The sequence below is a fragment of the Muntiacus reevesi genome, chromosome 3 (genome assembly GCF_963930625.1).
Source record: "Muntiacus reevesi chromosome 3, mMunRee1.1, whole genome shotgun sequence".
NCBI lineage: Eukaryota > Metazoa > Chordata > Mammalia > Artiodactyla > Cervidae > Muntiacus > Muntiacus reevesi.
Genome location: NC_089251.1, coordinates 170,070,790 through 170,083,950, shown reverse-complemented (window position 1 = coordinate 170,083,950; position 13,161 = coordinate 170,070,790). Strand labels below are relative to the sequence as shown.

At 40.3% G+C, this 13,161-nt stretch overlaps 1 protein-coding gene across 11 annotated transcripts in view; it reads right to left on the bottom strand.

Moving 5' to 3' along the window:
* The window catches only part of SYNE1 (spectrin repeat containing nuclear envelope protein 1), a 471,391-nt gene that overhangs the window by 165,108 nt on the left and 293,122 nt on the right, over positions 1-13,161 (bottom strand). For 10 of the 11 annotated variants that reach the window (XM_065931098.1, XM_065931099.1, XM_065931094.1 and 7 more), the window contains 3 exons: positions 11,847-11,990; positions 7,110-7,304; positions 5,882-6,022 (listed from right to left, as the gene is read on the bottom strand). In XM_065931098.1, coding sequence (XP_065787170.1) covers positions 5,882-6,022; positions 7,110-7,304; positions 11,847-11,990 — 480 coding nt within the window. The remainder of the gene's footprint in view (positions 1-5,881; positions 6,023-7,109; positions 7,305-11,846; positions 11,991-13,161) is intronic. The other variant, XM_065931100.1, reaches the window with a different exon arrangement.

The window sequence follows — 13,161 nt, the reverse complement described above, 5'->3', positions numbered from 1 at the left end:
GGATCCCCGGAGAAGGAACTGGCAACCCACTCCAGTATTCTTGCCTGGAGAATCCCATGGACAGAGGAGCCTGGTGGGCTACAGTCCACGGGGTCACAAGAATCTGACATGACTGAGCGACTAAACCACCACCACCACCATAGAATCAGAGCAAGTCACTCACATCTTGTGCATGGACTCCCTCATCTGCACAACGCTGGGTGGATTCGAGGATTAAATAAAGTGATATCTGAGTGACCATGAGACCTTCTACCATCTTCTTCTTATTGCTGAGGCCTCAGGTAAGTCCTCCACATTTATTGATGACGCTGAAGCATGGAGACTAGTTCCTTTTCATCCCTAACCCTGTCACTCATCTTGATCAGATCATCTTGGTATTTTCCAGTCCCTGACAAGCTTATATCCACCCATCCTTGCCCACTTACCCTCCTTGAACATGACAGGTTGTCATCACTGAACTGATTCACCCTGAGTACATTTCTGACTAAGTGATGTAAACCCTTCTCTTGCCAACAGCTGTGTTTCCTTTGCCCCTTTAAGTTTGGCGTCGACCACTTGGAAAACCCCAACTATGACTCAATCCAACTTTTCCTTAGAGAATGCATGTGTGTGTGCACACATGTACACACACACACACACAAATTGGGATATTTCTCCAAATTCTCAAATTTTCAAAGGTCTGTCTATATTCAGACTCACCTCTATTTCACTCTTTCTAGCCCTCTTGAGTAAAGATAATCCTCTTACCTACCTCTACAATCTCATCCACCTTCCCTTTCTCAAGGATTTTGGTTCATTAATATCTACTCCATCTCCACTGACTTTCCCCTTAGCATATAAATAAGTCCTTTATGTCTGAAAACACCTACACACAGCCTTCTTTGCTTTTTTTCTTTTAGGGTATCATATATTAGAAAGTTCTACAAATCATAACATAATGACTCATTACACACAAATACAATTTGCACATGTTTGTAACCATCGCTTTCTCCCTTTTGCTTCATAATTCAGTGTCTGAAGATGGTAGCTTACACTTGGTATGTTCTCCTGTCCACTTCTAAATACCCAACTGAGCCTTAATTCTAGTGACTCCACTAAAAGTGCTCTGGCCATAATCATCAGTGGCTGTTTTCTGTGATATAAAATGATTATTTTTCGAATCTTCTCTTGCCTGGTTTCTCACTGGAATTCAGTACCACTGATCATCCCTTCTTGGAAAATACTTTCCTTTTAACCTCTCTGTTCTCCTCTCTCTCTCTTATCATTCGGTCTTTCTCTTTTGTTTTCTGCACTCATTCTTAAACATTGCTGTATTTACGAGCTCCAGACTCACATAATGAGTTGTACAAGTTGATCCCATAGTCTCTTCAAACTCAATACTTGAAAAAACAAAACAGACAAACCAAAAAACCACATGGAGGATAAGAAATGGATTTAGGAAAAATGATGACATTTCGTCCATCTTTCAATGAATGGATGAAGTTTTATCCATCTTTCTAATCACCTCACTTGGGATTTATTCTCCATTCCTTCTCTCCCTGACCACCACTGCGCATGTGAGGATGAAGTTCTATACCTTTGCCACAGCACAGGTTCAAGTTCATGTTACAGTGACAACTTCCTAACTCTCAGGTTGCAAACTGGCAGCCTGCAGGTTGCCTCTAGCCTGCATATATTTACAGTGTTTTAAATTGTTTCAAATTTCTCTTCAACCAGAAAGGGAGCTTTGGTAAGAACCCTGATTCATGGATTCCCCCCTGCAAATCAGAAGACAGGTCAGACAGATGCATTCACACGCCTACAGTAATTCTAAGAGAGGAAAGTCTGCCTAGTTCACGTGGGGAGGCTCTGTCAGGGCCCCACAGTCCCCCGGCTGTTTCTGTTATTTACATCACCAGTAAATGACTGGTGATCAGTCATCAGTCTGAATGACTGGACCAGACACCAGCGTGCGTAAACTTTTGTCCCTCACTCGCTCCCCTGGCTCGAGATTTGTCCATTACCATCCTCCTGTCTACACCGATACTGAAGACTCTGTTCTAAAGCCCACTTCTGTGCAGAGCTAGTTTAATTCCTTCAGTGGTTAACTATTAGCTCCTGGACAAAGTTTAGATTCTTTCCTGTGGCATCAGGGTGTGTTTCCTATATCCCCCCCCCCCCCAGCTTCATTTCTCCCCCCACCTCCTTCTCCAAATCTATGCTTCTCCCATTATACTGACGTTATTTGCAGTTGCCTTGCTGGGCCATTTTCCTTCCTGCTGCCTGAGAAAACTTCCTATGTGTGCTTCTTTCTGTCTGAACGACTTCTCCTCACTCTAGAGCACTCCACCTGTATCTGGCTAAACTAACGGGGGGAGTCCCTGACCCCCTGAACTCCAGCCTCGTTTAGGTACTTACCCTCTGTCCTTCCTTCACATTCTGCTTCCCACCCTCACAGCACTTGTCCCACTGCAAGGTCACCACGTGTTTGCTCTCACACAGACTATGAGCTCCTTAAAAACTGTGGATGTGTCTGAATCTGAGCATACCATGGAGTGTTTTTGCAAATAACAGGCAGGTATATAAAGTCATTGGACTTCCTTGGTGGCTCAGTGATAAAGAATCTGCCTGGAATGCAGGAGACTTGGGTTCAATCCCTGGGTCAGGTAGATTCCCTGGAGAAGAAAATGGCAAGCCACTCCAGCAGAGAATCCCATGGACAGAGGAGCCTGGCGGGCCACAGTCCATGGGGTCGCAAAGGGACACTTCTTAGCAACTATACAACAATAACATATACATTCATAAAAAATTGTATACGTAAAAGCACCTTTTTTTTTTTTTTTTGCTGCATTGCATGGCATATAGGATCTTCTTACCTTCTCAACCAGGGATCAAAGCTGTACCTTCTGCACTGGAAATGCAGAGTGTTAACCACTGACTACAAGGGATGTTCTCTAAAACCACTTCTTTAAACTCTATTCTTTTGCTTACATGGATGGTATTAATAGTATTACGAGTGTCCACAAGGAAAAGCAAAAAGTTGTGTTGATGTAAAAATTTTAAATACTCTATTATAAATAATGAGGGCCCAAAGAAATAAAATAAATTTGTTACCAAAAAAATCTGTCTTCTGGCTTCTGTGTGTGTCTCAAATTTCTCAAAATAATTTGAAAATATCACATTTTATAGATTAATAATTTGCATCTATTTGAGGACTACATAGATTTAATAAAATAAATTGATCAGTTCTATAAGTAACTACTAAATATTTGTTATAGTGAGGAATCACCCCTAGAAGTATCTCTTGTTGGTTACGTGTCTACATTAAAGGAGTTATTATCTAGCAGATTCCTAAGGAATCTTAGATTTCTAAAATTGGAAACTGCTACATTTTGATTCCTTTTCCAGTCTAAAACATGCTTTCAGAATCCACATTGCATTTAACTTTCACAATGTGGTGAATTAAGTAGCACTGCTTCCCATTACAAATGAGGGACTTTCCAGGTTCATGCTGCTTAGCAGAAGAGGTGGGATCCATCCCCGGCTTTTAAACTGGAGAGAGGGATTCTACCCACTACAATACTGGTCTTTTCAAACTTTGACTTCCCTCAACTCTTCCAAGGAGGAGCCCAGGTCTTGGCTTGCTTTAAATAGGATCAAGAAACCTGCAGCAAAGTCTGGGAATGCATCATTATTTCTCTCGTCAAGTAAACTAAACCGCTATCACATTTCAGCTAATAACTACTGTCAGAGACAGAACACCCTGACGGTGGGTGATCAGTTAGTTATATAATGGAGATCTACTTACAGAAGTAGCAAACACACAGTCTTGTTGTTAACAGCTGCGATTTTAGAAAGCAGTTATATTTGGCCCTCCTTTGAAACAGCTGTGTACATTCTGTGCAGTGTTTTGAGTCTGCAAACTGGAATTTATGGGAATTCTAAACGCTTTCCTCAGCTTCAAGAGAAAGTTTTGTAAATGCAGGCATCACTGGCCATGTTGCAGTATTTGTTCATTTTCCTCTGACTTAACATCACTCGATGAGAATTGCATGTGGCTGGAATGACGGGGTCAATTTGTTTGAATAACACCAAGCATAACTCTTGCTTTTTAACAACTTCCTGCGAGTAAAGGTGTCTGACATGAATGAAATAAAGATCTTTTCCCCCTGATTTGCAAGACCATATAATACTATGTCAGGTTAATATTAAAGTTTAAATTAAAGTTTTCCTGTGATTTGGGAGGGGGGTCACAATGGGATTAAGACAAAGCACAATTTTGCTCATGATTTGGAGATTTGATTGAGCTTGACAGGTAAAGCAAGTGTAATAAAAATGCTTGCATATTATATCATTTACAGAAGACGTTCACATGTCCAAGGAAGGACACTTCATATGGTGCAGCACTGAGATGTATAATTTTAGAAAAGGGATATTCTTTCCATAGTGTTAGTCTAATGGTCAGTGTTCATTGTTCAATTTGAAAATTTTAAGAACATTAAGCCCATCGTATAGGATACATTTTCTTACACAATAAAAAGCTGACTCTAGCCATATTTCTATGATTCTAATGACATCTGTGGCCACAGGGAAGAACACATCATCAAAGAATGAGTAATTCCTATTTTAAAATCAGAATTTAGAAAACAGTTTCTGAAATCCTCCTGAACACTATGAACTTCTCCTTTTTTAAAATTTCCCCTAACACTTTTGTTATTATTCAACCTAAGGCCACTTTTCTCACTCAATTATAAGGCGCTTGAAAGCAGGGGCCACGGCTGATTTGCCCTTTGTTATATCTCTGAATCCTAGCACAAGATTTCACGCCAAGCAAGCTAGCTAGCTGATAATGAATGAACTGATATCTTTCTCAGAGCTCCATAGATTTTTACCAAGAGAATTGTCTTATCGCAAGATTTCATTGCTTTATTTTCCTTGTTTGGAGGGAGGCGGGCTCTCTATATCACAGAAATCCTATTCTGAATGCTTCTGCTTTAAAATAAAATAATATGATTGGTTTGTAATATAGCTTACAGAACATTTGCTCTGGTCAATGCTTCTTCCTTGATAGTAAATTTCAGCTTTTTTGAACACAAGTAATTTCATAGTAAAGCAATTAAAAAAATTTTTTTTGGTTCTTTGGCTAAAGAAAAAAGAAAGCATTATTTAATATGCATTAAACAATTTTGATTATTGTAAAAACATCCTTTTGATTTCTATGCAATATTTTTCATGAAAAAATTTTGAGATATTTAGTTTAGCATAATCTATATTAAATAGAATGTACACTAAAAAGACACCTCATAACGAGAAGCTGTTGTCTCCATCTCATAGAAAATAAAACTTAAGGTTATCGACAGATAAGAAAACTCAAAACACATATCTAGTTAGGCACTAATGTGTATACAGACAGACGGCCTTTAAATTGGTTGGCAATTAGTAAATAATGAAGAAGTCTTTGTCATATTGTATAGTGAAGATAAATTTTCCATCTTCAAAATCCGAGCTGGCAACTGTCAAAACTTTGCTCAATGAATGTTAACAACAGCAATAAAATCAGGTTATTTTACAAAGGTGACATGAACATTTCATTTTCTATAAGGATGCAGTACTCCATTACAAACAGCTGTTAGATGCTAAAGCCATAATGCCTTAAAACAGGCCCTTCTGCAGCTCTTGTTTCTGTGACCTAATTTTTGCTCATCTCATCTCAGTAGCCCAGGAGAGATGGTAGGTTAAGCCAGCATGGGTCTCACATGATAATCACAGTTTATGCAAGTGTCACACCTAATGGTGCGATTCTCAAAGTCTACGATTCATACCCACAATCTGATAAGAACAGAGAATGGAGTCCTGCATCCGTTCAGAGGTCTGAGCTAGAGGAGCGCCAAGGGGGTAGTACCTGGTTAACAGAGGCGTCTGCATGAGCCACAGGTGAAGGGGAACGACAAGCCGGCGGAGAAGAGATCTCACTGTTGGTTCCCTCCTCCCCAGACTCCTCAGTGACGGGTGACAGCAAAGTGTGACAGCGACCTGCAGTCATCTGTCACACAGAATGCGGCCCAAAGGAAATCGGTTAGTTACGTTAGCAAAACACCTGCCCAGGCACCGGTCAAAACAGAGATAACCACACAACAGAAGTCAGAGTTATTGAGATCTCAATTGACATACACATTCTGTGTTACTATTTGCAAGTTTTGTCCTCAAGTGACTATGACACTAGAGGCCATTGTAAAACAAACATGGGTAAGGGATACATGTCACATTATGGAGTTCCACTGTCGATTAAATTATGTTCCTTTTCTTGATTGTCTGTATCTTTATACATGACTATTAAAAATCACAAATCATGCAAATGAGAGAAGGGTCTATGAATTAAAGCTTGGTCTTTTGTAGGTATTTCAAATTCCCAATATTCCAGCGAGATAAATGCACCTAAAGTAATATATCACAAAAAGAGGTCAGGTTTGGTTATACACCACTGAAGTATGTGTGAAAATATAAGTGCTGGAAAACAATGAATTAAGAAGATAATGAACTCATTTTAGATGCACAGTGATGGGGGAAATAACATTGCAGATAGAAGTGAATGGAATTAAAAAAAAAAGAAGTGAATAGAATTTATCTTGATCTAAAGTTAACCATTGGATTTTCTATTATCTTATTCTTCTAATAACAGCTTTTCTTCGATATGTTATGAAACATTTATACAACGGAATAGGCAAACACACCTAGTCACCCAGCGCGTTAGCAGGAAACACACACACACACAAATACACGTAGCGTGATTCTCCCATTCCCCCAGAAAACTAAAAAAACTGTGCAAAGGAATTTTTTTTTTTGACGCTCAGAGCCTCTGAGCATTATTGCTAAATTATAAACAAATGCAGGGCTGACCTTCAGCACGTTAAGTAATTCAGGAGTCTCAAACAGCTTCGTTTCAACTGCCACTGTTTACAGTGTCAAAGACTGGCCTCGGCCCAAATGCAGTCAGAGAGTTAAGGGGACTGTTCCTCAGTTCTTATCTGCAAGATCCCTAGTACCAAGCCCCCCCGAGGGGAGCCTGAGCTACGAGCCAGGAGGCAGTGGGAAGCGAGCGCCCTGGCAAGCCGGCCTTGACCCTTACTCACCATGACCACAGAGGGGTGGGCCGAGGTGCCGGGGAGGAGCTCCCCGTCCAAGTCCTCCGCGCCCTCCGCCAGCCCCTCCACCTCGGTCACCGTCAGCAGCATGGTGGCGTGCTTGGCTTTCATGGTCAGCATCTTGCACTTGGAGTTCAAAGAGGCGATCTGCTCCTGGTAGCCCTTGATTTTCTGAGCCAGCTCCTGAGGAAACATTTCCCCCCCGCCCCCGGGTGTCACGGCAGCATCAGAAGGAAACCGAGCTAGCAGCGTTCATCTTCCTCCGGGGCTGGCCAATGAAATCAGAGCCGCGCCAGACCGAGCGGCGGGGAGGCAGGATGTGGACGCTGCGAGCGCGGAGCCTGCCTGCCGCGCGCCCCGAGCCAGCCCACAGCGCGGCGGGGCCGGGAGGGGCGCTGGGGACCGCGCGGCGGGAGGCGCGGAGCCCGGCGGCCGGGATTCTAATCCCGGAGATGCTCGGGGCTGGACTGGCATTTGGGTAACGTTAGGGACTGGCAACTTTCTTTGAAATGCCTGAGGAATCTGAAATTGCCAGATGGTTCATGCCATGGAAATTAGGTCATGTGATGACTAAAACTGCCAAAAATGCAATGCTCGGTTCTTACCATCTCGAATATGTCAAACAGAGCAGTCACTTGTGACAGACGAGTCATAAAGTAAACTGCTCCCGAATTCCTGTGACCCTGGCGAGTTGTTTTTTGCAGATAAGCTAAAGACTACTTAGGAAACCCGTATTTTTGATGCATCTTACTCCCCAAAGAAAATTTTGTGCATTCATGAAATTTTCCCTCATGCATTCCATTATGCCTCTAATGTTTCTGATACCTCAAACTAGAGCTTTGAACTTGAAGTTCTGTTCAATTTTAATGTCTTTTGATTTCCTTCCTTGGTCAAAAAAATTGTTTTGAGAGATAGAGGTTTTAAAATTTTTACAAGGAGCTAATTGAAAATATATTCTGAATAGCACATAGCTCTTAAAAAACTAATATTATAGTATTAATAATCTAAAATGGTAATCCTAAAATGTTAACTTTATACTTTCTTTACTTCAAAGATTAAAAAATGAACATGTAAGCATTCATTTTTTTTTACATTCATGTAAACAAAAATATTAATCTTAAAAGTACAAAATCTCTGCTTTTTTTCTCTTCCTTTTATTTGGCTTCTTCACTTGAAAAGCTGTCATTTAGTGTTTGTAGAGTACACATTTTGTGAGTCTTTAAAATGACACAGTGTGTGTATACACTCAAATGAGAGCTTTGAACTTGACATTCAAACCAGAGCTTTGAACTTGAAGTTGAGAAACAAAATAACACAAAATGATACATGTGTATATACATACATGTGTATATGTATATGAACACACAAACACACCATTTTGTGATGGCTGTCATTTTGTGTTTCCCCTCCCAACCAAAACCGACTGTGTCGGTGTAAGGGAAAACAATCCAGAAATCAGCTAGCAGCCTGTTTTCTTGACTTCTAGTAGGAAGTACAGGAATTTTTTTAATCTAGGATTTAAAAAGTAGAAATCATCACTTCTTTACCTTTCAGGGTTGCAGATACTTAGTTAAACCTAATAGGATTTTTTTTTTTTTTTTTTGGCCAAGCCACACAACTTGATGGATCTTAGTTCCCTGGATTGAACCCAGGCCGCATTGAAAGCACCAAGTCCTAGCCACCAGACTGCCAGGAAATTCTCCTAATAGGATTTTTAAAATAATGATTAAATAGCTATTTATCACATCTGCTTTAGTACCTAACATACAAATACTTATTATAAAGTAGTAAACATGTTGGTTTGAAAGTCATCTACCAGCTTACTGGACTCTTTGAATTCTATGTTTTCAGCTAAAATTTTGTACATTCATGAAAATTTCCCTCATATACTCCCCTGAGCCTGCAAACCATGGCTGCGCATCTGGTAGAACTGACTCTGGGAGAAGCAGAGTTAGCCTCAGTCCTTCCACCATTCGCGCCCACAGGGATGGTCACGTCCCCTGTGGCAGTACCCTGCTCAGCACGCTGAGAGCACATGCCCGTTTTCTAAATCGATGTTCTCAAATTATTGGGTAAAAAACTCATCTGAGTTGCTTGTTGGCAATGCAGTTCTGGTCTAGGCTCCAAAACGTTTTGATTTATTAGGCCTATGAAAATCTACCTTTTATCATTAGTCCATGAGACTCCCTTGAAGAAATAGGTCTCTAGAACTTTCTTCTGTAAGAAGAAACCTGCCAATATCCCAGGAGCTTTGTGGCTTGGGGATCAAATTCGCTAAATTAAAATGGAGCATGCATGGGTTAATGTGTTCTCCATGCTCAGGAAGCATATGTATGTGTAGTTTTAACTGAGTGTTTCTGAAGATCACAGCAAGGGCTGAGTGTACAGGTCGGAATTGGGGTACAGTGGCTGCTCTAAGGGAAGGTGCCCTCTGGGCAACCACCTGCGCTCAGGACTGTGCCTTCTGTGTCACGTGGAAAGCAGGTCTGAGAGTCTCTCCTATGCTTTAAAGTGACAGGGTCACTTTTTTTTTTTTTTCAAATTAAATGTAACATTTGAAAAATTACAGGAAAAAAATGTGAATTCCCTTGAAATGAACAAATGATTAGTTATCTTTATGAGTTAAAATTAAGTATATGGAAACTAGCCTCACCTCAAGATGAAAATCCATTAAAAACAGACAGAAAAAACAGGAAAAAACATTCTCCCAGAATTCTGTTATAAATCAGGTTCCCCAACGCTCCCCCCACCTACAGCCCTCCACAGCACTTTCCTTCCTGTATTTGTTTTACACAAACAATGAACCCGATGCAGGACTATGTCATTATAAACATGCAAATACACTCTGAATCACATGCCAAAACTAACACAAGTCTGCACTAATGTTTAGAACTGGGAGAAGATGTAATAAAATGAACAGATCATTGAACAGGAGCCAGAGGACAGTCTATGGCTAACTCTGCTGAGAACTGGCAAGTCATTTATTCTCCTAGACCATCATTTTTTTTTTTCAATCTTAGTTCCCTGACCAGGGATTGAACACGTGCCACCTGCAGTGGAAGTTCTGAGTCTTAACCACTGGACCACCAGGGAAGTCCCTAAATGTACCAGATTAGAATCTGCTTTCTATCAGTTACTATATCTGGAAGCTCAGGAAGTCATTCTAAAAAATTAATTTCTGTTTTCTTATCAATAAAATGGAGACAATTCACACCCACAAAAAATCTTAAGCTCATTGGGTTTTTGTGAAAGATAATCTGAAAACACTGTAAACTGTCTTAAAACACATGAAACAACAACAAAAATCTATAGTAAAGATAATTATTGTCATTCCAGATAGATTAAAAAAAATATTTTCTGTGCTGTGATTGAAGAGTTGTTGCAACAAAATTCTGGATCTTACAATGTGGTATTAAAAGTAGTTTCAGAATAAATGTGTATTATGAAGTCTAATGTATGCCTTATATATAATTTTTAAGTATTTGCAAAACATTTTTTCATTTAACCAGTGACAGAAGAGAAATGAATAGTTAACATAGATGACTAGCTACAGTATAGAAGTAAACAGAGTGGGATATTTATTTACATTATTTTATAAATCATACATGAATGTGATGCATTGGATGTGACAAGAAATTAAAGAACTGCATTTGTCAAGGTGGGGAACGGAAGAGTGAGATTTTCCAACAATTGTTTAACAACAATTGTTAAAAATTCAACAATTGAATCTTATGAGAACCTTTATTGGGTTTGGAAAATTTTGTTGCTCTTATGAGAACACAGTTAAAATAGAGCAGATGGAAGGATAAGCTAAATGTCTATCCTTGGCACAGAGAGAGAAGACACACCCTCCCCTAGTAACTTTCCAAAATTCATGATGCTGTAATCAACCACCAAGGAAAGAGTAAATATGACCTATACAGGATTTAACAGGTCAGGAAAAGAAAGTCACTGCTTTCCTGAAGGAAGTGAAACACTCGAGGTATATGATCTTTGAGACCAGGTTTGCACAAAGGGTATTCAAGTCCTAAGGTCATAATGATGCCAAAGATACAAGGAAGGAGGCATATCTGAAAATGGAAAAGCTGCTAACAGGCATAACACGGTAATCATCAAAACCAACAATATGAGCCTTCACTGATTTTGGTAAAAGGAGGTGAAATGACCTATACGTGAAAGAGCAAAATGGTTTTCTCTTTAACATGAAATATCCCTTCTTTTTAATGAGGCTTTGAGCATTGCTGTTCCTTATAATCTGTAAAGACAGGGAGTACAGGTACTTCTCTGGCAGTCTAGTGGTTAAGATGCCACACTTCCAGTGCGGGAGACACAGGTTCAATCTCTGGCCAAGGAATTGAGATCCCATACACAGTATGGAGAAGCCAAATGAATAAATAAATAAATAAAGAAGACAGGGAGTACACTGTGTTTTGGTGTATGAATTGTGAGAATTCTGCTGGAAGCAGTCAGTGGGTCGTGGTGGAGACAGACAGGTCATGAATGTTGTGTCAAAAGGTTTTGGAGTTAAGCAGAGGACTCATGTTCCTAGGTCTTAGAGAACATCAGCAAAAATAGCACTCAAAATGCAAAGACAGCCAAAGAGGCTCTCCAAGAACCTAACACATTATGCGTCGGACAAGGAAAAACTTTCCACTTCATCTGCTAAAAACCAATCACATATTCTCACCAATCCAGGGTCCTGCCCTTGAACTTGGCTTGCCTTACCTCATGCCAAGAAATCTGGGCTTGCAGTTCCTGGATGTTGCTGGTGGCCACAGGCTTATCCTCAATCTCTCTGTGAGCTCCTTCTATGAGTTGCTGGAGGTGCTGCATTTCTTGCTCATATTGTTCATACTGCACCACAGCCTCCTTTGAAGGAAAAAACAAAAGCATAGACAATTATCTATTGATATCAATAACTCTGTGTGTGCGCCTGTGCTGCTGTCTGACAAACTCTGGTGTTAATGTCTATTTACCCATGAGTCAAGGGGACAAAAAAATGATGGGGAAAATTCCTAAATGATTCAAATTCCCCGTTTTCTGCTGATATTTCAGAGCCTTCTCTCTAAAACATTTTGTCAAGATTATTGATGGACTGAACACAGTGGTGTGGGAGAAGACTCCTGAGAGTCCCTTGGACAGCAAGGAGATCAAACCAGTTAATCTTAAAGGAAATCAGTCCTGAATATTCATTGGAAGGACTGAAGCTGAAGCTCTAAATACTTTAACCACCTGTTTCAAAGAACTGACTCATTGGAAAAGACCCTGATGCTGGGAATGATGGAAGGCAGGATGAGAAGGGAACAACAGAGGATAAGATGGTTGGATGGCATAACCAACTTGATGGACATGATTTTGAGCAGGCTCCAGGAGTTGGTGATGGACAGGGAAGCCTGGCATGCTGCAGTCCACGGGGTGGCAAAGAGCCGGACACGACTGAGCGACTGAAGTGAATGGAACTGAAGTGATTAGATCCTCCTTCTTCTCCTTATTGTCCTAAAGATGATGATGTTATGGCCCAGAACATGGTAGAAAAGCAGTACGAAAAACATGATTACTTCATTTTCATGTCAAGGAAATTCTGTGAGGGACTCAGCTAAGTGCTGGAATAGGAGATAAAAAAAATGAATGAAGTACGTCATTTGTAGCAAAAAAGGTGGAGATTGTCTAGAGTTTGTCATACTGAATGAAGTAAGTCAGACAAAAATGTTACATGAGATAACTTATACGTGGTATCTAAAACAATGGTACAAATACTGAACTTATTTACAAAGTAGAGAGTCACAAATGTAGAAAATAAACCTGTGATTATCAAGGAGGGAAAGATGGGGGATAAATTGGGAGACTGGGATTGCAGATTCTTTGAAGCCCATGTATAAAATAGATAACTAATAAGGACCTGGGGCTTCCTTGGTGGCTTAGATGGTAAAGAACCTCCACTCAATGCAGGAGACCCAGGTTTGATCCCTGAGTTGGAAAGATCCCCTGGAGAAGAGAATGGCTACCCACTCCAGTATTCTTGCCTGTATAATCCCATGGA